The 25,661-nt window shown below is 36.0% G+C and overlaps 3 protein-coding genes across 4 annotated transcripts; 2 read left to right on the forward strand and 1 right to left on the reverse strand.

The window, feature by feature from the left end:
* Nucleotides 1-93: 93 nt before the first annotated feature.
* LOC113678634 (uncharacterized) lies at nt 94-2,731 on the forward strand. Its single transcript, XM_027195531.2, has one exon. The coding sequence runs from the start codon at nt 1,023-1,025 to the stop codon at nt 1,569-1,571; it is 549 nt and encodes a 182-aa protein (XP_027051332.2). The 5' UTR covers nt 94-1,022; the 3' UTR covers nt 1,572-2,731.
* Nucleotides 2,732-4,922: 2,191 nt separating this feature from the next.
* Nucleotides 4,923-18,396, reverse strand: LOC113678597 (exportin-1). Its single transcript, XM_027195496.2, has 33 exons — nt 17,998-18,396; nt 17,803-17,904; nt 17,658-17,730; nt 17,465-17,526; nt 17,293-17,337; nt 16,607-16,722; nt 15,966-16,080; nt 15,638-15,679; nt 14,805-14,882; nt 14,621-14,675; nt 14,282-14,355; nt 13,774-13,905; nt 13,654-13,680; nt 12,875-13,072; nt 12,532-12,573; nt 11,892-11,988; nt 11,638-11,741; nt 11,361-11,438; nt 10,956-11,056; nt 10,763-10,818; nt 10,546-10,625; nt 10,383-10,466; nt 10,140-10,187; nt 9,956-10,042; nt 9,250-9,663; nt 8,914-8,985; nt 8,719-8,794; nt 8,253-8,345; nt 8,019-8,150; nt 7,509-7,618; nt 7,324-7,382; nt 6,948-7,044; nt 4,923-6,586 (listed from the first exon to the last, which is right to left on the reverse strand). Exons 1-33 carry the CDS (start codon nt 18,115-18,117, stop codon nt 6,440-6,442), a joined length of 3,216 nt encoding a protein of 1,071 aa, XP_027051297.2. The 5' UTR covers nt 18,118-18,396; the 3' UTR covers nt 4,923-6,439.
* A 532-nt stretch (nt 18,397-18,928) lies between these two features.
* On the forward strand, nt 18,929-23,928 carry LOC113678598 (uncharacterized). 2 transcript variants are annotated; one of them, XM_027195497.2, is made up of 7 exons: nt 18,929-19,232; nt 20,413-20,574; nt 20,835-21,011; nt 21,192-21,279; nt 21,489-21,943; nt 22,212-22,508; nt 23,174-23,928. In XM_027195497.2, the coding sequence occupies exons 2-7, from the start codon at nt 20,433-20,435 to the stop codon at nt 23,782-23,784; spliced, it is 1,770 nt and encodes a 589-aa protein (XP_027051298.2). In that variant the 5' UTR covers nt 18,929-19,232; nt 20,413-20,432; the 3' UTR covers nt 23,785-23,928. The 2 variants fall into 2 exon arrangements, with proteins under 2 accessions (XP_027051298.2, XP_089067583.1); XM_089211457.1 differs by having other exon boundaries at nt 19,167-19,300.
* Nucleotides 23,929-25,661: the final 1,733 nt, after the last annotated feature.

Here is a 25,661-nt window from a genome sequence, read left to right on the forward strand (position 1 = left end):
AAAATTTCAACCTGCAAACTGGTCGCGTTTATCAAAGCTTCGGCAAATACTCGATCCTTATAAGAAAATTTTTATTTAAATTTGAACGGCTTTATGTTAGCGTCGTTTGTTTTTACGATACCAGATGAAGGCCGGGGAAAAAACCTTAAATTGAGGTTGCGTTTTCTGTTAGTTCGTGTCTCTACCTCTATGCTCTGACGTCATTTCGAACCCTGTCAAGGCCAATAGCCCCAAGTCGTCACGGTCATGCATTCTAAGAGAAACCTGAAATTTATTTGGGTTTCTCTCTCACCAAATAATTGTTGTCCATTTTAGAAAAGAAACTTGAAACTTTTAGTGAGAAGTGAGAGACCATTTCCCTCGCGAAATGTCTCTGAAAAACAAATTTTGTCTTTAAGCAACTTCAGCTAACAACGAAAACATTTTTTGTAAGGGTCTTTCCCGGTGGAATACGCCCGCTCAAATTGATTGGTTCATTAGCTGCCAGTCATCTGTAATCATGGCAACAAGGATCGGAAAAACGTCAATTTTACCAGGAGTTTCACGGAAGTTCTAGAAAAATTAAATGAGCAGATGAGAACGAACGGCTAGAAAGAATCTCAACTTGTGGGCGAAATTGATTGTTTTGTGTTGGATACCTCGATAGAATTTAAGTGGGAAATCAGCTTCGACTACGTTCCTACAGCTGTAGTTTCCTTACCTACCAGAGCGACGACTTCAGAAACCAAATTGCGGATTCGTGGTGCAATGTGCCGGTTGGCGATTCCGTGACAGGTTGAAATAATTCATCACATTTGGCTCGTTCAGTACTTTTGCCGTAGCCAACAGCATAGTATACTCTGATTTTAAGTTCTAGCCCGTCTAGCATTTCGTCGATTTGTTGTTTGTATTTTACACATCACTGAAAAGATTGTTTACCGTGACGGTGATACGGTTAGGATCCTCGCCGTGTCGATTAGAATCTTTAATTATATCAACTTCCTTGGCGATTCGGTTGAGTTTCTCTGGATTGCCGCAGTGAAATGTGTCCGACAGAGGATAAAAGAGTGGAGCAGGAACAATTTGTTCAATCTGCCGTGAAGAAACAGCAGAGAAATAAACGAAAACGAGAGCCTGACATGTTTGTGGCAGCAGTTTTGGAATGCACTGTGCGAAGAATTTGTAGCGAAGTTTGCTCAAGTTACTTCTGTGTTTGTTCTTCCTCCAAAAAGAAGAGGAAATTGAGTATAAGCCGAGAGTCCAATGAAACAGATACGACAGATTTAATTCCTGATGGCGGAGATAGCACATCTGAAATACAAAATAACTCCTTGTATGAACTTCAGGAAATTATCACCATGTCTGATAAACCGCAGAGCACTGCAAGCGAGGACTCGCAGCTCGAGGAATTTCTTCAGAGCTTAACAACAGAACTGAGAAATTTGCCAACGTTTGAAGATGTGAATGAACTGTTAAGAGAGATCGAAGGCGGTTCATCCCACCTAGATGTTTTGGGTGACGAGATCGAATCACTGCTAAACACTAGTAGCGATCCGTTTTACCCAGGACTTCTTGAGGTATTGTTCCCATAAATTCTAACAGAGAATACGTAGGTTAAGAATTATATTTTATAATTTCATGATGATATGGATCAGTGTGGGAATTTCTGTACCAATTCTAACGATATAAAAGTTAATTTTGGCCCTCAAAAGTCCATCAGAATTTACACTGCAAAACGGAAGTTCCAAATTTTTGCCATACTTCCGCTCGGAAAATTGACGTCATGGTTCGTTCCTGTATATTTTTTATTATTTCAACCTTATGTTTTCTAATTTTTCTGTTTTTGTAATCTATTCTCTCGCATGCAATGTAAAAAAGGGAAAGTATAAGCTTGTAAATTATTTATAGAATAACGAGCTATTATTTATATATAGCTAATTCTCTGAGGAATATTTACATATTAAGTCAGATGATATATTTAGAGAGAAAAAGATTGTAGGAAAGGTTAGAATCTAAGGTTCACGAGCCAAATCCAAAGAGTAAGTGTAAATCTGGATTCTAATAATTTTTAAGTATAAATATATGTCAAACATAGTGTATCTGAAAAGTTTTCGTATCAATAAAAAATATATGATGTTTATTCAATTTTTTAAGTATAAGCTATTGAAATTTGTAGTCATTAAAGAGGCATACTCAGAACAGTTTTGTCAAAAAATCGTCTTTTCATGTTATCCACCTTGTCTGTTGTACTGGCATATTTTGAGAGCTCTTGCCTTTCAACCCTTTTCCTCACATATGTATTTGTCCTGTTCACATGGGAAAGTGGAATGGTTTGATTTCCAAAAATTAGATCTCTAACCTGTTAAACCCTCACAGTGGCTAGCATCAAATGTCTTCCTTACAACATCACCCCTGAATCACTCATTAAGGTCAAGAAGATAAAGGAAATGACCACTAAGTAAATAATCCCTCGACTGTTACACAAATTCTCCTGGTCAGCACCTTAGGGAATGTATAGAGAATAGTATGGAGAATATCAATACTGATATTAGGATGTAAAAGAGTTAAGTTAGCAGGCCAGGATGATCTCTCATGCTAGCTCTCCTGCCTGGAACCTTGTACACTCTAACATCACTATGCATATTCACCATACTGCTCTCTATACATTTAAACAGTTGAATCATCAACAGTGAATGCCTGCTGTTATTAAATGCAGAGGAAAGATGAAATATCTTGGAGTATCTATTCTTAATCAAGGTAGGTAGGGGAAGGGAAGATATTTTTACCCAAATAGCCTAAACATGACTGTGCTTTCTCCCTCTAATGAACAACAACAACTTTATTTGTACTCTACAATAAATCTATATGATACAACAAATATATATATTACACAAAAAATGAAGAGAGTACAGGCTGTCCATAATAACCATTGAGGGCTAAAAAGATAGTGCAGCCTTACTTAGGTTATTAATAAATTATTACATTAAAAGGTCAGGTACCACACACGTGCAAACACCACACAAACACAAAAAGGAAAAAGAAAAAAAGCTAGTAGGAAAAGAGAGACAACAAAAGAAAGCTAAATATATCAGTATTTAACAACAGAAAGTGAGAAAAAATATAATTTTGGTAAATCTGCAATCAATATTTAGCTGATAAGAATTGACTTACCGGTAATCTTTTTCTTAAAACTTTTGAGAGAGAGAAGCTTTATGTTGTCACTTATATCATTCATTGGGGACATGATTTTGGAACAGCTGATATTTTAAGAGGGTTTATTTTGTATCGCTATGGCATAATCTCAGTGGAAAATGTAAAAAAAAAAAAAAAAGAAAAAAAAGGTGAAAAATGTTTATGAAAAGTTTTATTGTATTTGTTGAAATGCTGCACTGTACAACCAAGTTATCCTGAAAATGACTGTTGCCAGAGACAGAGAACGAAATAATCCAAAGGCCAAGTGGAAGTCATTATTTTTAAGTAAGGAGTTGTTTTTCGGTCAAAGTCTGGTCTATGAATAAATACTTCAAGTTCTTTTGAAACCCAAGTTACATACACATTGATCATCAGTTGTTATCAGTTAGGTTTTATTCATAAGGAAAGCATCTGTGTTCAACATTTAAGTTGAGAATCAGATTCTCAAAAAAAAATACATTACAACAAAACAGGAATGTATAATTACCTATTGAAATTATTTTTTTGGGTGTTATGATTTGTGTTTAAGAGTATTAAAAATTGGAAATTCCATTTTGCTTTGGTATATCTGATGTTGGTGGCATCCTGTTATCATTGTCAAATATGGTAGAGATTTGCACGCTAGTGTGGAAAATGAAACAACGCTTGAAAAAAAAAGGATCAGGTAATGAACAAGAAGTTTTGTATGAATGAAGCCAGTGTTTGGACTGTTCTTGATAAATCTTGACCACAGAAAATGATTTATGTCTTTTTGGTCTGTCATATCTCAGGAGGGTAAGGGAGGGAATTTTTTTCCAGCCCTAGGAAAATAAAAAACCTGGGGTGTACAAACTCCACAGATCTTAACTCTTTAACTCCAAGAAGTGATTAACATGTAACTTCTCCCTGTAACATCTTTACATCTGTTTCGTTTAATAAACAGGTTTTGCCTCTTGTTGACAGTTTCATTTGATGACAAGAATCATGATTGACATTAATTCAATAGATTGATTTAAAAGCATTAGATTGTTTTAAGTCAGTTTTTCAGCAGAATCGAAGTGAGAAAGAAGTTATTTTATCGTTTTTCTGTCTCTAAATCTGCTTACCTGGAGAATCTATTAACCCGTAAAGTGAGACTGTTGTAACGATCCACCACAGAAGTAAGTTTATATTGAAGTTTTTTAATTTAGTTACAAGATAGACTTGGTTTGCATTTGTTCTAATTGCAAATTATAAATGTATTTCTTTTAGATCAAATAATTATTAAAGCTTGGTTTGATATTAAACGGTTTGTGTTCATTTGATCTAACCAGTTCTGAGTAAGGAAATAACATCATCCATCAAACAGACTATAGGAATGTTCACACTTGGCAGATGGAATTTGTTCACTTGATTTAAGACCAAATTCTTGTAAATAATTTACAAGGAAATGTGTCCCAGCTAAAGAGTAGAACTAACAATTGCATCTTAGGATTTCAAGGGTTGACTACTGACCTTTTAAAACAACTTATCCACTTCATCAGTCTAGGATAACCAAATTAACTTAAAAATGGATTGTCTCAACTCCATGACCTGCTATTTTAGCACAAGTGGCTGGGTAAGTAAAATTCTCAATGCATTCTAAAATATCTTTACATTCAGGGTTGCATCCAGGGTGTTTGAAAGCATAATGACAGTCTAAAGGATTTGAAAAGGAAAAAATACTAGCCACTAAATCTGTATAAATCATCAATCTGACATCCACTAATGTCCACAGAACAGACCTTGTTGAGTTTTGTTGAAATTTCTCTTTATTGACAGTGTGGTTGTGATATTTTAATATGATCCTATGTTTGCAAAGTAAAATAATATTAGAAGAAGCAAAAGACTTATTGTCAGGAAAAACTTAAGCAATACTTTTTTTTTGTATTTTTAAGGCAAGTGGGAGCAAGTGCTAGGCAGGCACAAAGCGATAGTCTCTTGAGAGATGACTCTCTCTTTGCACATACCTTGGGCTCATGTCCACTGGACTGAGCAACACAAAAAGTTACCCCCAATCTGAAAGCTCGCATCTCAAGGAAAACAGATTTACAAACAGGGAGATGGGCTGCAACACAGAATGGCGAACTGCTAACAAAATAAAAATCAAACCATTGTATAAACAATACAAAGAGCTCTGACACTGCCTAAATTTACTGAAGTTATTGACTGAATTCTTTGACCAATCACTTCATCAGAAAAGCAAACATAGGTCATAACCTAATTTTGCTGCTACAACTTGAGCAATAAAACATATGCTTCCTTTTTCTTTCAAGGGAGAAATGATTCATTTGATGTTTCACAAGTTATGAACTATACAAGATTAACATAATGTGACCTTCTGGACTTATTGCAAACTGTTTAAACTTGAACTACACGTTTTTCATTGGAACACCAACCAACTTCAGTGGTACAAATGAAGTGTTTTCATGTATGACAACATAATGCATTGACAACAAATCTAACGTTCAAGTTTCAAACTTAATGATAAACCATTCTAACTAACAGGAATGTTACACAAACTGCCTCACGATTTGTCCCTTCAACTCGCAGTGAAACTATTCTTCACCATATAATATAGAAATGTACAGCAATTAATTTATTAACTGTTCATAAACTCCTACTTTTCAATATAAAATAATATAAAATACATTACTTGTCTTTTTATTTATATTCCACACTTTTCCAATAGAACACTTTATATTAAATGATGGAATGGATGTAAATAACTGGTAACAAAATAATACAAACTCAAGATATACTGACAAAATCTTTACACTGAGCACTACACTTTCTGTGGATCACTGTTCAAGAAACTAAGCAAGGAGAGATGGTCCAAATATTTCAGATGGCATATGCCATAAGCATTTTTTTAACAACCAAAATTTCCCCTCTAATAAAACAGTCCATATAAATGAATACAACTGCCCACTGCTCAGTATAAACCAACAAATCTTTTAAAAAAATTGTATCTTCCAGCCTTTGGCCTTTTGGCTTCTGCAGCAAACTATTTTCAACATGAAATAATACAACTTATTGTCAATAATAGCTAAAGAGTGTGGTATCCATATACCATAATATGTCATTCATACAATGTTTCTGAATTGCCATTACCTAAAAAGTAGGTTGCTTTTCTCTGCCAGATTATCATGTAATTACAAACACAAAAAAGTACAAAAATACATGTTTCATGCAGATAATAATAGTATCTTACTCATTGGCAAAATCTAACTAATAGTTAAAGAATATCATTAAAAACTAACAATAAATATTAATCTTGCATTTCCTCAGGCACATCATGAGGGTTGACAATTCCAGGTACAGAGAGTTGAACTTTTCGTTTCTCTTCCTGAGCTGATTTCAGTTGCTGATCACGCTCTTCCAAATACAGGTCACTGACATCTTCACCTCTGTATTCCTGGATAACATAAACAGGACAGAACTGAGTTTTAACATCTATATCATCACACATGTACATACTACAATTTGAGGATTGTAATTGATAAGCCATCAAAATACACAATTCACACTAGAAGTTAACTGGTATATGATTACTCTGTACTAGTTGTTGTTGCTTTTCCTTTACAAACTAACACTCAGTGATGAATAAATATATTGCTGTTTTAAAAAAAATACAAATTTGTTACTGGAACTTCTTGGACATAAGGTGATCGTCAAATTAACTAGTCTAATAGCTCATATCCACTTTACATTTATATTTGAAACATTTCTTTCAAAACAATTAAGTGAATAAACACAACACAAAACAGAAAGAATACCTTGATTTGCACCATGAAGTCTCGTAAATGTTCCTTGAACGCTGGAATGTTTTGATTTAGATCAAAAAGCCCTTGAACAGTCAGCTTAATCTGTGCACTAACCAGAATAAAAATCACCATTAGAAAAAGTGAACAAAATAAACTCTGGCATTCTTACATGTTGAAATTGTTTTAATCCCACAATTACCATCAGAAATTTGAGAGTAGTTGTGTTAATTACCAATTCATAGTTTTCGGTGGGTTTCACTGTTTTTTTTAACAGATTCACTTTATTAACTTGAGAGCCTATAAAAGAACTTCCAACATCATTAAACTTGATATTGATCACATTGCACAAAGCTAGGTTACGGGCTGTATGCAAACAGGCACCACTTACTCTTGCAAATGAGGAAAAGCTTGTTTGAGAAGATTGGCTATGCACTCTTGAACATATGCCTAAAAACCAGGAAACATGATTTAGTTAAAAATAGTTAAAATAGCAAGACTTTCACAAAAAGTAGAAACATAAACCATATAAATTATAAACAAGCAGAATTGTAGGGCTTGTGTAACTACACACACCTGATTTGTGGGATACTGTGTTGCTTCTGCAGCAAAAAGAGGCTCTGAAACTTTCCCTGATTCTACTAAACTGAACATGTGTGCCAAGATTGTTGCATGCATTGTTAAACCTAAGGACACAAGGAAACAGTTAACTTTATCAATATAAGTTGACAGTGACATCTACTGAGTGTAAAAAATGGCCAGCTCACAAGTTAAGAAGAAAATCATAGCCTATGAGAGACTTGACCTTACTTTAAGGGGCATGGCATTTATGGTCACTGGGATGAGAGACTGCTGGTGTGCATATCCTTACATAGGCACTACAGTTAGCTTTGCATAATAACAAGTCCAGAAAGACTGGATACACTTAATAATATTCTGGAAGTATAAAGTGAGTATTTTCTAATGAAATAAATTTTACACACAATTTGGACCATGTCCAAAAATGCTACGTTTGTATTTCTTTCTTAGGGATGGCTTCATTGTTTCCACCTGTGTTGAACACAAAGTACCATTATTCAACAGTACCTGCTGTATGTGATGTGTCTGTGACCACTGATAACACGTGCTGAACAATCATCATGTAGTACGTCTGATAGAAACTCTGTGCTGCAGCTTCCTGCTCCAAGCTTTTTAACAATGAGTACAGAATATGAAGCCCTATGAAAAAGTATCATTCCTTTAGGTTGATTACATGCCCTGATAATGATTGGTTTGTAGTACTTAATAATTAATGCAATTTTACATGATGAAAGTACATACCAATGTCTGCAACATTTCTCATTGTGTGTTTGAAAGCCCAAACAATGGAATCTAAAACCAGCTTGAATTGTTGAGGTGGTATTGTTAATAAAGCTGAAAAACAAATAAAGAAGCAATTTGATATGGTCACATCTACAAGACTTAATTACAAGCAGCAAGACAGTTGTGTGCTGGCTTTACTTTGCCAAGACTTAAAGCAAAATTTCCTTCAATGACTGCTAAGTTATGGCTTCAAATAACAGCTTTAACAATAGAGATGTTCTTTGGTTAGAGATCATTTCCTCTCACCCCATGACCTGTTTGATTCAGCAGTGATGTATACAATAAATAAGAGGCTAGGTTAAATTTGGAGTTGAATTAACCAACCACTAGGCCAATGGGGCCTGTCAGCAAGAAAAATATCAGAGAGAAAGACCCTTTAAGGGTTTCAAAGAGAATATTTTTAATTACATGCAAGCCTTATTACCTTGGAAGCAGTGTTGCACCACTGCTTGGAGAAGGAGGAAGAAGTTTGTTCTGTGTTCAGGGAACTCTTCAAAGTTCTGAAGAACCAAAAACAAAATGGGCTATTTCAGCATTCATACTCTTTACAACTTACAGAATTCTTACAAGGTTCCATGATTTATCATACAAATAAAAACAATGGCAACAGTCACCTAACCTTATTAATCATGTCCAGGGTGCATTCAAACACAGCATCAAATATCTTTGGCACATGCTCTGTGACATTTCTCTGAAGATTGAATAAAAAAAGGAAATGGTCACGACAAAATTAAAGTCATGTTAACCAATTAAATACCAAACTACGACAACTTGTCCTTGATCACTTCCATTTTCCACAATTTAGTCCATTTACATGTTTTGACTTGGAGTTCCTGGTGGCTCTTGTGATATTTTCCTGAACTCTGATGGGTCATTGTGTATTTCTTGTATAAAAAAAATTTAGTAAACACTACACTGAACAGTCCTTTATCACTATGAGAACATTAATACAAACCTCTAATTTGTTAACAAAAGTTGCCATGGTACTCAGCACTTCAGGTTCCCGTGCATTAGGCACATTCCTCTGATAGTCACCCAGTACAGCATCCAGTAATGGAGGAATAAAGTTATCACACACAAGCTTTGCATCATTTGATTTGCCAACCCATGTGGAAATTAGTCTGAGGGTTTCTGTTTTCACTGTTCTCATTGCTCTTATAAGAGGCTGTTTTGTGACAATTTCACCATTTTCCGCTATTGCCACAGAAATGTTTTCACTAAGACAGCGGTAAACGTTAAGCATATCCAGGTATATTCTACCAAGCTGTGTAACAAAAGGGTGTCCAATTGATTTGCAGCCTTGAACATTTGTTTTCAGAATGTTTCCCAGCTGTTTGACAACTTCTATTTCCCTCAAATGATCGATATTCTAAAAAAAGAAAAAGAAATCTATGACTCAAAGTTGTTTGGTTTGGCCAGAATATTTTGGTGTAAAGCACCAGTGTTCACAAAGACTAATGATTAAGGCTGTGTGTCAACAAAACGCCAAAGTCAAAATCACATAACATAAAGAGGTAGCTGAAAAGCCACAACAGGCTCTGGATGTCTGGAAATGGATACAGGACCATCAACTTGACTGGTAGCCTATAATGTTAACAATGCTAGATCTTTAAAGTAAAATTCAGTACTATTCAACAGCTGATTCAGTTTTCTTAACTTACCCTTGTTGCTTCTTTGACAATGTTGTCCCAGGCTTGATTTGGAAGTGACATGTACTTCTCAATTAATCTCTCCATGACAACAGAATCCTGCAGATGATATACAGAACATTTTTCATGTAACTTTTTCTAAAAGTCTAAAAGGAAAGTCTACAAAAAGACAATACATAAACTTTATGTTACTCACAGTTTGTGCACTGATCATATATCCAACTGCCTCATAGAAAGTGTGAACCTAAAAATAAGAAGAGGGAAATATTAGAATGTTTTTAGGGTCTGTTTGCCATTAATTTAATGGAAAACATATTGAAAAAACAAATAATGAAACAAAATAGACCAGTAAGTTATTTCAATAGCACTCTAGATTGTATTTTGATCATGTTTCTTAAATTCAATCTGCCACATAATCCATGAACAACATAAAATTTACCTGCTGTGGTTGGAGGTCACAGATAATGGATTGTGTACTGTTTAGTATTTCCTCAATAAAAGGCATAACCTCACCAACCTGCACCTAATAAAGAGTGAATAGTAAGTACAGTTTATTTACAGGCTTTTAGCAACAGACTGGTAAAACGGATTTTTTTTCCTACCTGGGTGAAATGTCTTCTGCATTTCTGGGCTATTTTGATAAAAGTATCACAAGCCATGTCCTGGACACCGTCATGTGTTTCTATAACACAAAATACAATTATTTACTGATAAATGTTGATAAATCTATAAATTATGCCCCTCCCATCTAGTGACCAATTATTTCCAATGCTACCAAAGCTGTAAGTGTCTCACTAAAATGAAGGATACAAAGCTTACCATGCATAAACTCAAATAGTTTGTTAACCACTGTCTTCAAAAACTTCCAATGGGCCCTGGAAAGAAGAAATAGTTATAATTCAGAAATTTTTTCCCTTATGGCTAAGGTACCAACGAAACAAAATGCAATCACACATACAGTCATGCAGAGATACTGCATGAAATACGTATATTAAGCTGCATGTTTACACACCTCAAGAATCTTGGATACTGCCCAACAATATACATTATATTTGAGGCAATAATTGCCTTGTTGTCCTTCCCACGTTTAATTTCACATAAGCCAAGGAGATCCTATTAATAAAAAAAATTCCACAATGAAAACTGGACTATGTACAAAAATATACTCGGGATTAAAAAAAAACAATAAAAATTAAATTTTTTTTTTTTTGCTTGTAAGTCTAAGGAGTAGATAAGCAAGAAGATGTCTTAAATTCAGACTACTCATTAACACAGGCTTATGAAATGTTCAAGGTGGTAAAGTTCAACCAACATTCCTCAAGCATGTTGATTTATACCATAAAGGATAAACATATAATTTAAGAACAAGTCTTATTTTGTAAGATGTGAAGGAAGATATATCATTTTTATTCATTACCTTGATTACAGTAACCAAAAATCTCTTCTCATCCTCTTCATGCATGGCTCCACTGATAGAGCCAACTGCCCAACAAAGCTGTTAAGTAACACAAATCAAACTGTTTATTATCAACTGTTAATGCACGAAACAAAATTATGATAATTTCTGACAAGTATATCAAACATGAAATATTTTCCGTGGTTAAAAATCTTTTCACACACACAAAGAATAATTCTAAACGTCCTTTTCAAAATATTGCAAGGGAAAAAAATCTCTGAATAATATCACAACTAACCGTATTGAGATTTTTCCATGACCATTCAGTGCCATTAACTTGATTCTGTAATTTTTCTGTCATTATTCTCTCAGTGTCTTGGTAATCCAAATGGGTGAGATAAACTTAACATGCGATAAGAAAAAAAAGTGAGGAAGCTTTCCACATCTCATATTAACAATCACTGTTGCACTCTGAATTAGCATTAATTAATTAAATTCATTTCAAAATGTGTAAAAACATTTGCATAGCTCATCTTCCATTGTTATATTTACCTAAGGTTTCCCTCATGTTCTTGTACAGGTTGATAGCATCTGTATCCTTCATGAACTCCCTGACAACTTCTCCTTGATCATTTTCAACCACCAGAACCTGTTAAGAGTGACACAGCGGCACAATGAGTGCACATGCAACCCTACTCAAGCCATATGTGCATTCAGGGCTGCAATTCTTCTTCTGCAAACATAAGCTGATGCGGGTTTTTCTTCCAAGATGACAAACTTTTTCTTCAGGGTCTTTGCCTACCAAGGAGGCCATGACAAGAAGTGCTTAAGCAATAGCAGGTGTTACAAACTTTGTAGTCATGTAACTGATGCTCAACTTCAGTCACTAAATTCACACCTGTTAGCACAATACTTTTTTTGTGGAGTGAGATAGGTGATGTTGGAGGTTTGACAGAAACTTTACTATAGATGGCAACCCTAACTGTGAAAATGAGGAACAGAATTTTAAAAATGCAGCCGTTTTGCCTCAGTAGTGTGGAAATATCATCATTCCCATTCCTTTCCAGGCATCAATTTTTTGCAAGTGAGGAGCATGCATACTCATTTTGCCATCATGTTGTTTAGAGTAAATAAAAAAAAAAGAAAGTTGTACTTCATCTTGATTCTACCAGCATCCCACAGATTTTCTCACCTCTTCTGGTTTGGCCATCCTTGCAATCATAGTCAGCCGTACCTAAATATGTCATGAACAAGTAACAAGGAAATACTTGAATAATTGTGAACAGAATGACATATCACCAAATAAATCAACTCTTGTTGATTCTTCTGTGGTCCTGAACATAACATGCAAAAACAAGACCTTTCAATGTTCAAAATTCAGAAAGGTCATAGTAGGTATGGAGCCTATGTGCACAATCGCACAGCAGTTTCTCAATCAAGGTGACAATTAATTTGCCATCAGCCTGGTTTATATTCCTGCTGTCTCTTGTGGAAAATGAAGTAACAAGAGCTAAAGGCAGCAGTAATTTACTTACTTTGGACAATACTGACAAGTACATTTGTCTTCTTGGTGGTATTGTTTGAGACTGTGAAGAGCCAATCAGAAGAGGTGTACTTGAAGGGAATGGATTTTCACGGTATAAATCTGATGCCAGTGCATTCCAGTACTCCAAACAGATCTTGAATATTTCTGTCTCTTCTACCTCAGAGATGAGGACAAGATAATGGAGAGCCTGAAGAGGCAAAGAATAACTTTGTTTGGAAATATGTATTACAAGTACAACAATGCAACAATGGAGAAATGTAAAATGGTTTCCATAGCCTGATGTAAACACACGGGAGGTTGGGAGAACACAAGATAAGCATAGGAAACCATGACGTGAAGCGGAGTGGTTTCCAGCTTATCGAGTATTCTTCCAACTTCCCAAGTGTTTACATCAGGCTATGTAAACATGGAAACCATTTTACATTTCTTTTATAAAATAACTAATGAAAGAGGAATGAAAACCGTGTTTACATACACTCGTGTAAAATGGTTTTATGGCCAATCAGAGCGTGTGTACTATTTGCATTATTTTATAATTCTTTTTGTTGTCTACTTTGCAAGGTTAGCAAGGAATTTTGCCACCTCTGCCACTTCCCTATCAGCACGCAAAAAGTCATGTACAGTTAGATCTGAATTGAAATTTTATTGACTCTTCTTAATTGACTATGGCGTGTCATTGTACATAGATTTTGCCCTTGCATTCCAATTAAGTATACCATTAACTGCAGATAGGAAGTTGACACTAAGTATATACCACCAAATTCTTACCTCCAACAATGTTGTGTGTAGTTCCTCCTACAAAGAAGAGAATATTTAAAAATTAAATATGCTTCTTTAGGTATATTCAAAAGTACTAATCTGAGATGTAAAATAATTTCTCAGCCATACCTTCTTCTCCACTAACTGGCCATGTTCCTTTAGAAATGTACACAAGAACAAACTCAGATTCTGAATAAACTTCTGCTCATCGTCTTTGCCATTTGCATATGCATCTTTGATGTTGATTGTCAAAGGGAGCATCTAGATAGAAATTCAAATTAAAGAGTGAGCTCTACACTGATATGAACAAGACAAACTTTAAAGCTCCTACAATTTTCATTAAAAAACTACATTTGGTTTCTTCATGTTTGTATTCACATGAAATATGTAAGTGTGTATAACATTTACAAAGGCACAAACTGTTATAGCAATCTCTATCCCAAGGAGCAGGAAACCAGCACTTGCATTTAAGCCCTTAAAAAAGCTTGTAAGGGTCGCACACAATAAGACTGGCTGTGCAAGTTCTTCTTCCAAAATAAAGGGGCTAAAATGCAGGTGGCTAAAATGCAGTATTTAGCAGCAGGAAGTCACTGTATTTAAAGGATGAAGTAGCCAAAATTAATATTGCTATGCTTACCTGTTTTAACTGAGCCATTGTTAAAGAAAACAGCACTACAAACTGTTCATCATACTGGTTTGCATCAATGCCAGCTGTAAGAATAGTTTTAAAAAAATGCAATGGATGGATTGGATGCAGTAATATAACGGCCTAATAAAATTGTACCTTGCTACATTCACTAACTCACAAAACAAAACAATTGCAAAAAAAGTTTTAACTCTATTGCCTAAGATTACTTCACTAAGGATTAAACTAGTTCAGGGCAAGAATAGCAAAAGATTTCTGGACTGCAAACTTTCATAAGCCAGTTTTCAGTTTCATTCTTTTTGCAAAAAAAAAAAAAAAAAAAACCCTTACCAATTTCAGTCAGACACTTCAGAGTCACATTTCGGAACATGGGTACATTCAGAAACTGCAAATTAGAAGGAACTTCTGCTTTAGTCTGTACTTTTCACATCAAACATAATAAACTTAGCAATCCAATTATTAAGAGGGCTCAAAAAAAATTAATTGTGTTGTTATGGGTTATTTCCCAGCATACCTTGCAAACAAGAGTGCTGTTCAGCTGTGTCTCAAATATGTAACCAAGGGGAATCCAGTTGAGAAAACGTAGCAGAGTCTACAATAATAGCATAAAAGGAATGAGTTTAAGGATGTCATGCTCCACAGACCAACTGTTCCTCCTTCTAAAATTGATCATTACAAATTTATTTTGTTCAAACCATTTTGTGAAACAACAACGACAAGGAAAAAAAAAAAGAAAAAAAAAAAAAAACCAACAGTGTACCTTTAGTATATTCTAATTAGTGTAGAATAACAAAAAATTGCACAGTCTTTAGCTTAAGAACCCAGAGCTCTTATGTTTGTAATCTCATGCTGATGTTAGGTCTCTAAAACCCTCAACAGCTATCCACAGCTGTTCTATTCAAATGACTCCCTTTTTCTCTTTCTTTCCTTTTTTTTTTTTTAGGGAAGGGTTGCAAAAACATCGGAGGTTACAATATCTCCTTGGTTTACATACCACTCACCCTGTAATCAGGGTTTGTACCCTTTTTATGAAACATATTTCGTAGACTGTTCCAGGATTTAATTTTATTTTTCCAGGGCTCCAAATTTCAACTTAAATCTTATCACTTCCAAAATTTCAAAATAAATCATAGTCACAGTCTATATACATTTCTTATAACATAAATTCAGAAAACTTTATTACTTGAGTTATGCAGATTTCCAGGACTTTCCAATCCTGGAAAATTACAAAATAAAATTCCAGGACTTCCCAGGTTTTCCAGGACCCAGGCAAACCTTGGGTAATCACAGAACTAACAGGAGTTGAGTTATAATGTAATAAGCTGCTAAGTAACACAATCCACTGACCTCCAATGTTGCACCAATAAGAGTGACATTCTGAGAGTTGCCCTAAACAAAAATATATTGAATAGTTTATAATGAAAGTGCTCCAGTAGAGCTCAAAATCTGAATGGCAAAATGTTTCCTGGCAAATAATTCAAGTAGGAGTAAATCATCTGCATGACTTCTCTGCAATAACATTATTTTTCTCAGGCATGTAAGATCAGAAATAAACCTAATGACAAATAAGATCACAGAGCCATAGTTAATTATATCAAACTGCATGTGGAAAGTGTCATGTCACTTGTAATTAGAGTGAGTATTCCAACATGTAAAAATTAAGTCCATAACCTACCAGAACAAACTGGCAAAGGGTAAATATCTGCAAGAATTCACTGCACATGCTGTCCTTCAAATGTTTTGCCTTTGCTTGTGTCATCTGACCACTGGAGAAGTCAAAAACTTCCTCACTGAAAAAAATTAACAAACTCATTAGGTCATGGACACTTAATTAAAAAAATAATTACTCAAAAATGCAATTCAAATTAATTTCATATTTAATGACAAACTTTCCATAAAAGAACTGCAGTCAAGAAAAACAAATGTTTGAAAGACATTGATGGGCCCAAAAGTGAGCAATCAGGACAACTGACCTTTATATGCATATTTTCAAAATGATTTGCAGGTTTCTTTTTCAACATAGTTAGTATTTCATTTGTAAATAAACTACGTTCTAACTAGATTTTTGGCAATTTTATTCATCTTGACCTGGTCTTTATAATAGATGCAAGACAAAAAAAAATCTTAATTTTCTTTCTTGTGGTTAAGGATTATTTGGGTCTTGTCTTAGTAATATTTGCATAGAATTGTGTTAAAAGCCTTCCAACAACACCAAAGGTTTAAATAAATCTGTAATAACAAATAGTAACTTTCATTCATCCCAAATCATACAATCCTTCAAATTAATTTTTAATGGTTACATAGAGAAACACCTACCTGAGAAGTTTAAGAATCACCATGTTGTTCTGGCAGAGAGACTCGTTTGCTTTACTAGCGCCAACTATATCACTGATAAAACTTGGCCACTTCTTTGGCCATTCATGCTTCAAAATCTACACAAATATAAGAACTAAAATTAAACAGACTATAAAAGTGGAATTAAAAAAACAATGCCACAATTCAACAAACAGCAATTCATTACAACATTTTAAATATTTAAATCACTTTAAATAATAATATGCTATTCGCCAAATCAGACTTAGTGAAATAAGGTGCTAAACAGTAAGGCCTGATTTTCAATGCTCAAGCAAGCAACTACAATATGCAACCCAAACCTGAGGAACAAGGAACAAAATCAAGTGGTCCATTGATATGGTACTTAAATTCAACTGAAAATGTCAGTTTAGGCACTCATGGTGAGAAGTTATGTCTGGCAACCAGCCATTCTCTCCTATTACCCATAAACACCTGTCATAAACAGCATTAGCTGACTAAATAATCAATGTTTTTGACAACTTAGAACTTAAAATACGACAGATCTCGTTTGCAAAGACGAACACAACCGTCTTCTACCGAAATAAATGTCGCTTCTATACCTGACCACTGAAAGTAGCATTCTAAATGTGAATATTTTTGGCGGGAATCACCCTTTAAAAGGTAAACGGACACCTAAGTTCACATACCTCCACTAAAATCATATTCAACTTTCCAATATATGTTTTTTCTTTCTGAAAATAGAATAAAAATTTAGTTTACTGAAGAGGAGACTTAAAACTTCGCAGCGAAGACAGAGTATTAAACAATTGTCACGCGAAAACAAAAACCAACTTTGTAAACAAAACTACACTAACACACCTCCAACATATCGCCTTCAGACGAGATTTTTATTATGAGCCCTACGATATATTTCTTAATCCCTGAAAAATAAAAAATAAAAATCTTACTTTACCTTATGAGAAGGATTTCTTTAATTGGTTTTACTGTCAAACCATGGAAATAATAATTTATTCTGACAGACTTATAGTAAACTTTCTACTGGCTGACTAACCTTCGCACTGCTCGGACGGAAGAACTTTCCATCGCGTCTTGATGACTGATTCGAGTATTTGGAGCGCGAAATACTGGAATAAGAATCATTAGAATGAATCAAAAAAATTATAAATTTTTTGGAAAATCCAGATATTGAAACCTACCTTAGTCTGCTGGTTATTTGAAAATTCGAGTATTGTATCGACTCTAGTCCAGGCGTCCGGGTGCTGTTTGAGTTGAGTTAGGATCTGGTCTGCCATTCGTTGCTGATGAAGCGAAAAATAATCCGTCAATCAGACGGCCATTTCCAAAATCTGCACATGATACAGTCATAAAATGAACGGAAAATATGTATGAACCTGTGGTCCTTGTGCCATGTAAAAACACGAGACAACCGAGTCTAGTAAAGTTATATCGAGTTTTTGCGTAAAATCCAGCAGCTGCGTGGCATGCTCTATGGTTGCCATTGCTGTAGGCATTGGAGCAAATAGACAGATCACGAGAAATAAATATAATCTGGATATAAACGTAAAAAAATTACGGGAACAATTTTCTATGCGACCTTCTCGGAGCACTGGATGAGTTTATCGGCGGACACCGCGGCCAGTTTGCACCGCTTTTCCCGGTTTAAACCAGTCATAACGCTACAAAAGCCCGGATGTAACAGGTTTTGGAGCCCTTTCTCTATCTCTTTCTATGAAACGTCGTTGAGGGAATGAATGAGTATTGAGATCTCTCAACTCGTGATCACTACAAAATAGGAATTTTTTATTGGATATTATATTTCTGCTTATGTAACATTTATAGAATATGAGCAATCACGAAAGTTCACGAGTCGAAGGGTGATCAACGAAGATGCCATTGTTTTCAAATACAAAAATAGTAAATTTGACAGTTCAGTAAGCTATTTCCGCTCTGTTGATAGTAAAATCCCATTCACGAACGCGGCACGTGCACCACTCATGAATTAATTAAGCCCGCCTCGTTTACGTGCTCGAAAGCGTCTGCATTCGAAACTCGTCTGATCGTATATGTACTTTACAAAGACCTGAACCCGTGTTCGAGAACTTTGGCCCGACGTTTACTCAAATTGCAAGGAAGTAAATTTTGCATAAAGAAAATTGAGAGAAATCAGCAGTAAATTCTGCCGTACATGTATCCATGAAACGATGAAACGTAACTTTTGTTTTCCTTCATCGTCTCTTAGCAAAAATTTTTAACATAAACTTTAGAGAAAATTAACCTTTTGCTCGTACCCTTTAAAACTTATTTCACCCGGTCCAGATCTTCATTCAATAGGAAACTAAGATACATGAGCTTCAACAGTGAACACGTTTCAGCGTTGCGAAATTGATGTTCTAAACACGTATAGGAATAACGACTTTCGTGACTGACCAGGATGACGAGAGAATCAAGTCGACTTCCGGTTTTATTCCTGCATGAAGGCGCGCAAGGTTAGCAGGGAAGGCAAACCGTAAAGAAAGAAATGAAGGGATGGCGGATAAACCATGATAGTTTTTCACAAGAAAAAAGACCATAATATATCACTAAAAAGAAGCGGGAAATACAACCAGCTGAAAGAGGCTGACTAAAGGTATATTCAGTCAGTATGATTGTCCTCAAGAACGCTAGAATGGCCGAACAGCGCTGGCTGTTGCGAGCGTGAGTCAGACATGCGTTATTGCTATTAACGGGTGAAGGTTTTTTCTACTAGTCACATTTCTTTCAAGATGTTGACATTAAAATGTAGAGAAAAAAAAAAACGTTGAAACATACTACGGTCATCAGATTCGTAACTTTTAAAATGCTTTAGCTGATCAGGCTAGGTAGATATCAGAAAGAAGTATTTCAGAGGGATATGTCTTAGTATGGTGAGGTCAGATGTTTACGGGAAACTCTGTAAACAATTGTTCAGACGTTCTCGTCTAGTGCGCATCGATTTTTTTACATTTGTTTTTTCGGCGTTTGCGGAAACGAAGTACATTATCTGCATAATATATTGTCAAGTTCGTGGACGTTTGCTAATTATAAAGGGGTGAATGTTGAAACTCCGTCCTCCCTTGCTTTTCGTACATTAATGTATTAACCTACAGTCTTTTACCTCTAATTAAATGAAGCATGTCCGAACGAAAACCTTTAAAAAAGTTTGTTAAAGGATGACTTGGAAATAAGCGTGTGTACTTAGGAGACGAAAGTGTTTAATTTTGTCTCCGTTTGCACCCATCATACCGGAAAATTTTGAAATGCACCTAGATTATTTAGAAAGATCAAGTTGTGCTTTAGAGACAGCAAAAAAATAAACATGGAGTACAATGAGAGAGTGACCAGCATCTAATTTCTCCTTACAGTATCACCCCTGAATCACAAATTAGGCTCACAAGAATAAAGGAAACGATCACCAACTAAGAATGCTCTTGATTTTTAAACAAATTCTCCCTGTCAGCACCCAAGGAAACATATGGAGAACAGTATGGAGAATATGCATACTGATGTTAGGGTGTAAAGGGTTAAATCACAATTTATATTCCATTTGAATGAGTAGTAGCAATAGCATTATGCTTTATTCGACTGCCACTCAGTGGATCAGTTATATATTAATTGGCATCAACCCAACTCTTATCCAAATGCTTATTTTAGTTTTACGGATGAAACAAGTTAAATAGTCTGTTATAGCCAAGAATCATCACTGCAGCCAATAACAGCCTGAAAAAAAGCCAGAGTAAGAAAGTCAAGATTTTGCTTTGAACCAGATCTAATAAATGTTTCTTTTGTAGTTTGTTCTGCTGTTTTTGTCATGGATTTGTCAGTTGAACAGGAAAGTCTTGTGGCAATTGGCTCAGAAGCATTTCCAACATCTCCTGAGATTCTCTCAGAAGAATCGCATTCTTTGATAGCATGTTCATCAGATGAGTGCTCAAATGTAGAGGCTAAAGAAGGTAATGATAGTGTCTGAAACAGATGAGCCTAGTTGGACAAGTTGTCTTACGCTCAAGTGATAGCCCAAAAGGCACAACTTACCTTGATCCCTTTGCTGAAAGAACTTTTATTAAGTACTGCAACCCCCCTCTCCCCCTCCTGGATAGTGACATTGCCTTGTGCTTCAACGTCAATCCTGTTTTAGTTTGGTCACAAGTAAATTTTATTGGGTATTATCTGTCAACACAAGTTTACATTCAATTTTGTTGTTGCTTCTAAGGATCTGGAGTGTCTTCCAGTTGTTCCTCTGATGTGATGCAGTCAATTCCAAATGAAATAATAACTGAGGGAGGGAATGAAGAGCAACAGTGTGTCACCATTGTGACAGATAGCATCAACTGCAGCTCACCACAAGTGTTAAATGATAGAAGTGAAGAAACAGATGCAGAGGATACAGGTACTATGCACTTGAATCAGGCTATAGTTTACATTCATTGCTTGTTGTTTTGGTTAAAAAAATGTTATTGTATTATTCATTTCACTTGTGGATAAAGCAAAAGTGAAATGCACAATAGCTGACTTTCAACCAAAAAAATAACAAAAGTAACACTTTTGTCCTCTGTTTTTTCATTACAAGGCTTATTGTACATTCAGAACTGCAGCTCACCAGAGGAAAGTCAGCAAACTCAAATGCTTGTGTTGCCCAGGTCAAGGGAAGCAACCAAGTAAGTACCAAGTGTTTGATAATTTTGTTTTGAAGTTTTTCTACTTGCTCTCCTATCTCTGAGCATATAAAATTTCAAAATGTTTTATCTATTTTGAAAATATTTCTTTAAAAATCTTCATAATTATATTACTTGGAGAAAATAAAGAAAAGAAGGAAATTAAAAAACAAATTTAGGTTACTAATGCAGTTTCCCCTTATGTCAACTAGAAATCAATCACGGTTGTTTGAATGTGATTATCCTGATTGTGGAAGAACATTTACCACCGCAGCGCATCTAAGATACCATGTGCGAACACACACAGGAGAAAAACCATACTCATGTTCACATGAAGGATGTGGCAGGAACTTTACATCATCTGGCTACCTACGATATCACCAATGTACACACAATGGAAAAAGGACATTCAAGTGCCAACACCCAGGATGTGACCGTGTATTTGCATGGCCAGCACACATGAAATATCACATGAAGACTCACACAGGAGACAGAGCTTATCATTGTTCTTTTGAAGGTTGCAACAAAAGCTTTTATGTGTTACAGAGGCTTAATGTTCACATGAGAGTACACACAGGTGAACGGCCTTACACATGTAATGTGGAAAACTGTTTGAAATCCTTTACAACACAAGGAAATTTGAAGAATCATATGCGCATACACACAGGTAAGTCAAATACAGGATTCTCAGTTGAAGATAACACCTGATAAATGATCTCTCTCTTCCTTAAAATTTTTTAACTTCCCATTGTACCTCACTCACCCTTTGCCTTTTTGTGCCAACTTCCGATATCCTTTAAGAACTCATTCAAAACCCATCAAATTTTAATGGACAATCCCAAACCTTCCTAACTTCACTTATTAGTTGCTATTTATAGGTTCATTCTTGATGCTCTTCTGATTGCTCACTTTTACCACTTTTTACCCATTAACAGGGGAAAGACCTTACATGTGTACTTATGAAGGATGTGGTCGCACTTTCACTGAACACTCTAGTCTTCGGAAACACAAGCTTATACACACTGGAGAGAAACCATACGTCTGTGAAATCTGTGGCAAGACATTTAGTCAGAGTGGAAGCCGCAATGCTCATCAAAAGAGACATGCAGATGCAAACAAGAGTGACAAGAGAAGCAAGAAGACAACAAGCAAGAGTGGTACTACCACACAGATTACTGAGGATACAGAAAGTGGCCAGATGCTTCAGCACCTTGATGATATGGAAGATACAGGTATAGTCCTTTTTCATGTTAGCAGGCAAGCGTAGTCTTTTTGTAGAAACAAGTCATAACACAACATGCTCTGTGAGGGTCAAAGTGTTTAATATAAATTTATTAATTTTTTCTAGCTACAGCGGTACAAGGAGAGCATTTATGTGAAGTTAAGCACTTAATCAAATAAGCAGGGTACTAACAAAATCCTAGTCTTTTTAGCCTTCTGGGGAAAAGGAGATTGGTTTTGGTTATCAGAAGGGTAGAAAAATTGGGATATGACTACAGTGTTCCACTAGGAAAGGGAAGGCAGTTTTAAAGGTACAAAGTTTTGTAAGGAGCTGTGGTGCTGTGTCTATTTGGCTGGTGTCAGTTGACGAATGAATGTAATTTGGCCATTTGCTCTGACAAAAGGACTAATGCTTGAAATGTCACCTGTAGAGACTACTTATGGTGGCTAATTTACACTGTCAACTTAGTTGATAAACCAATTTATCTTGGAAGACAGTTTAAGTTTGATTCAACTAGAGTTTGGAGAAACTTTAAGGTTTGAGCAATCATGCTTTTCCCAAACTTCTAGTGAGGTACAGATCTATTAGTTACCTGGCCTATGGACTAGTTTTATTTTTGCTATTGTTCTGGAAACTGAAAAGTGCTGTAATTTTGTTTATTTTTTTTATCTTTAGGAGGAGAAGATGAGCAATCCATTACTTCCCAAGCCCTTGTGTACTCACAAGGAGAGCATACCATAGTAACACAAGCATCAGGTGACCATTTGGTACTGGCTCAACCCATTGTAGCTAAGGAAGTGTCCATAGAAACCACGCCAGTTCAGACAATGTCTCTGCTAGTGCATGCCACTGATGACCCAATGGTAAATCAAGATGGTCTCGTGCGGGCAACTGCTGATGTTGTGTCCCTAGCAGAAACTGTCGTGGCTCAGCAAGCTGTCATTCACACCATGCTAGATGGAGCAGCCATCATTCCCACAAGTAGCCAGTCAGAGATGTCTGTTGTGGATCAGGTGTTGCATCAGTCAAATGTTGAGCATATGATGCAAGGTGTTGTAAGCCAACACATCCTTGCTGGGCAGATCCAGCTGCCTCTTTCTGTTGAGTTGGAACCAGGACAAGAACAGAGTGGGGTTGTACCCCATCTGACAGTGGACCTGTCTGGGCTCATTCAGCAGACCGATGAACAGTCTGGACAGGACAGCGAGGATGAGGAAGTGGTAAAAGAGCATGAATTTCATATTGTAACAGATGATAAACAAGATATGCAAGAAAACAGTCAGTAATTATTGTAACACATTTATGGTGCTCTGCTATTCTTAACTCCACAATTTATTTAGCAAAATATGTGACTAGTATAATAGATAGAATTAACAAATTAAAGAGTTAGTTTGGTTTATTATACAATAAAAGAATAGTTGTCATGGAAACATTTGACCCTCATTTGTTAAACCAACTCTTTGAGAACACAACACTAAATTATCACTTTTTGCCACAATATTGATTCATGTTCACTGTTGATTTTGGAATCCATGTTTGTCCATTAAGAAATTTGACCCTTTACAGCCCTACATTTGTAAGCATATTTTCCACACAGTTTTCTATATAAATTCTATAGTTCTGACAATAATTATTTTTCTCTGCCCTCATGTCCTTAATTTTTGACCCAAGGGTAATGCTGTAAGAAGGAATTACATGCTAGTCACCACAGCCCAGAAAAACTGGGTCGAAAAGGTGGAGCAAAATACGCAAGAACAAATCTAGTCCTTGTAAACTGCCGTTTGTGCTGACTTCCACTGCTTATTTATAGGGACTTGTGTCTGTGAAAAAGTTGGCAAATTAAAAGCCAATCAAGAGGCTAAACCACAAGAGAAAGTCTTTTCTCAGTGAGCTTTGCATAGCATACATAGCAGGTGTGCAGCTCTGCATTCTTGTGCAAGCAAAATACAATGACGCGCGACTACACATCACTGTTCACAGCGTATAGCTAGTTTTATTTCTATGCTCCATCTCTCGCAAGAACTACAAGCAGTCCCTCTACGGCAAATTCAGTGGCGCGTCTGAAAAGTTTGCAAAGAAAAGATTTTTGGTCCCCCGCGCGACCTTTGGGAGTGAGGCGTACGAAAAAGTAACATCCCTTAAATTTTTTTAGCACGCACGACCATGTCAACCATGTGCAATGGAGTTCGCCAAAAAGGAGGGACTGCTGAAAGTCAAGTCCCCCTCTCAAGAGAATCACCCTTCATGCACGCTTTGTGCTCTCCCCCACTGAACTGCAAAATGCGAAAAGTATAAGCCCAATGGTGGCTTTAAATTAGTAAGAATGACGTGCTTTCATTCGACCTTTATTGAAAAACTCACTGTATATTTCTACGGGGGGCCATCTCGCACGACTGAAACCGGTCAAGTCGCCCGATAGTCATGTCGCCCAAAACTTGAGTCAGGTTGCCCGAAATTTTAGTTATGTCGCAACGCTTCTAGAATCTTTATGGTGTTGTCGGAAACAAAGAATGTGAGAAAAATTTCTCAACTTTATAGCCTATTTACAGTCTGAAATTCTGATGTTTTTAGTACTTGTTTCTTCGGGTGTCTTGACTTTTTTTGGGCGACATAACTAAAATTTCGGGCAACATGACTCATGTTGGGGGCGAGATGACTCTCGGGCGACTAGATTGTAAACCCGCACCACACCTTGTCCGCTCGTTAAGCTATTTTGAGCACACGTCGCTCACCAAGTCTCCTCTGCTTGAAACACAAGACTCAGTTGAACCCAGTGGTTACATACTGGCTGTATCAATTGTACCTTAGTCCACGTCAGAAGTCGTGAACCTTTTGGCTCATTCTAGGACTACCTCTCCATTTCTTAAATGGGGAATACAGAAGTAACTGATGGCACTGTGCATTTCTCGTTCGTCAGTAGGTTTTACTTACCGGTAAGTAAAATCGATGAAATTAGGAAGCACTTAAGAAAGTTAAATTTACTTCTGATCAAGCCACGAGAACAGAGGTTTAAGATGATTTCTGTCACTTTGCAGTAAGACACGATGGTACCAAACGCTAAATTGACTAATACAGATCAATTCAAGGTGGTTGAACCACTTCAGTATGCCTAATGCAACGATTAACCTTGCCTTGATGTCAGGAATTTATGACAGAATGGCGT

The sequence above is a fragment of the Pocillopora damicornis genome, chromosome 7 (assembly GCF_964200805.1).
Source record: "Pocillopora damicornis chromosome 7, jaPocDami1.2, whole genome shotgun sequence".
Lineage (NCBI taxonomy): Eukaryota > Metazoa > Cnidaria > Anthozoa > Scleractinia > Pocilloporidae > Pocillopora > Pocillopora damicornis.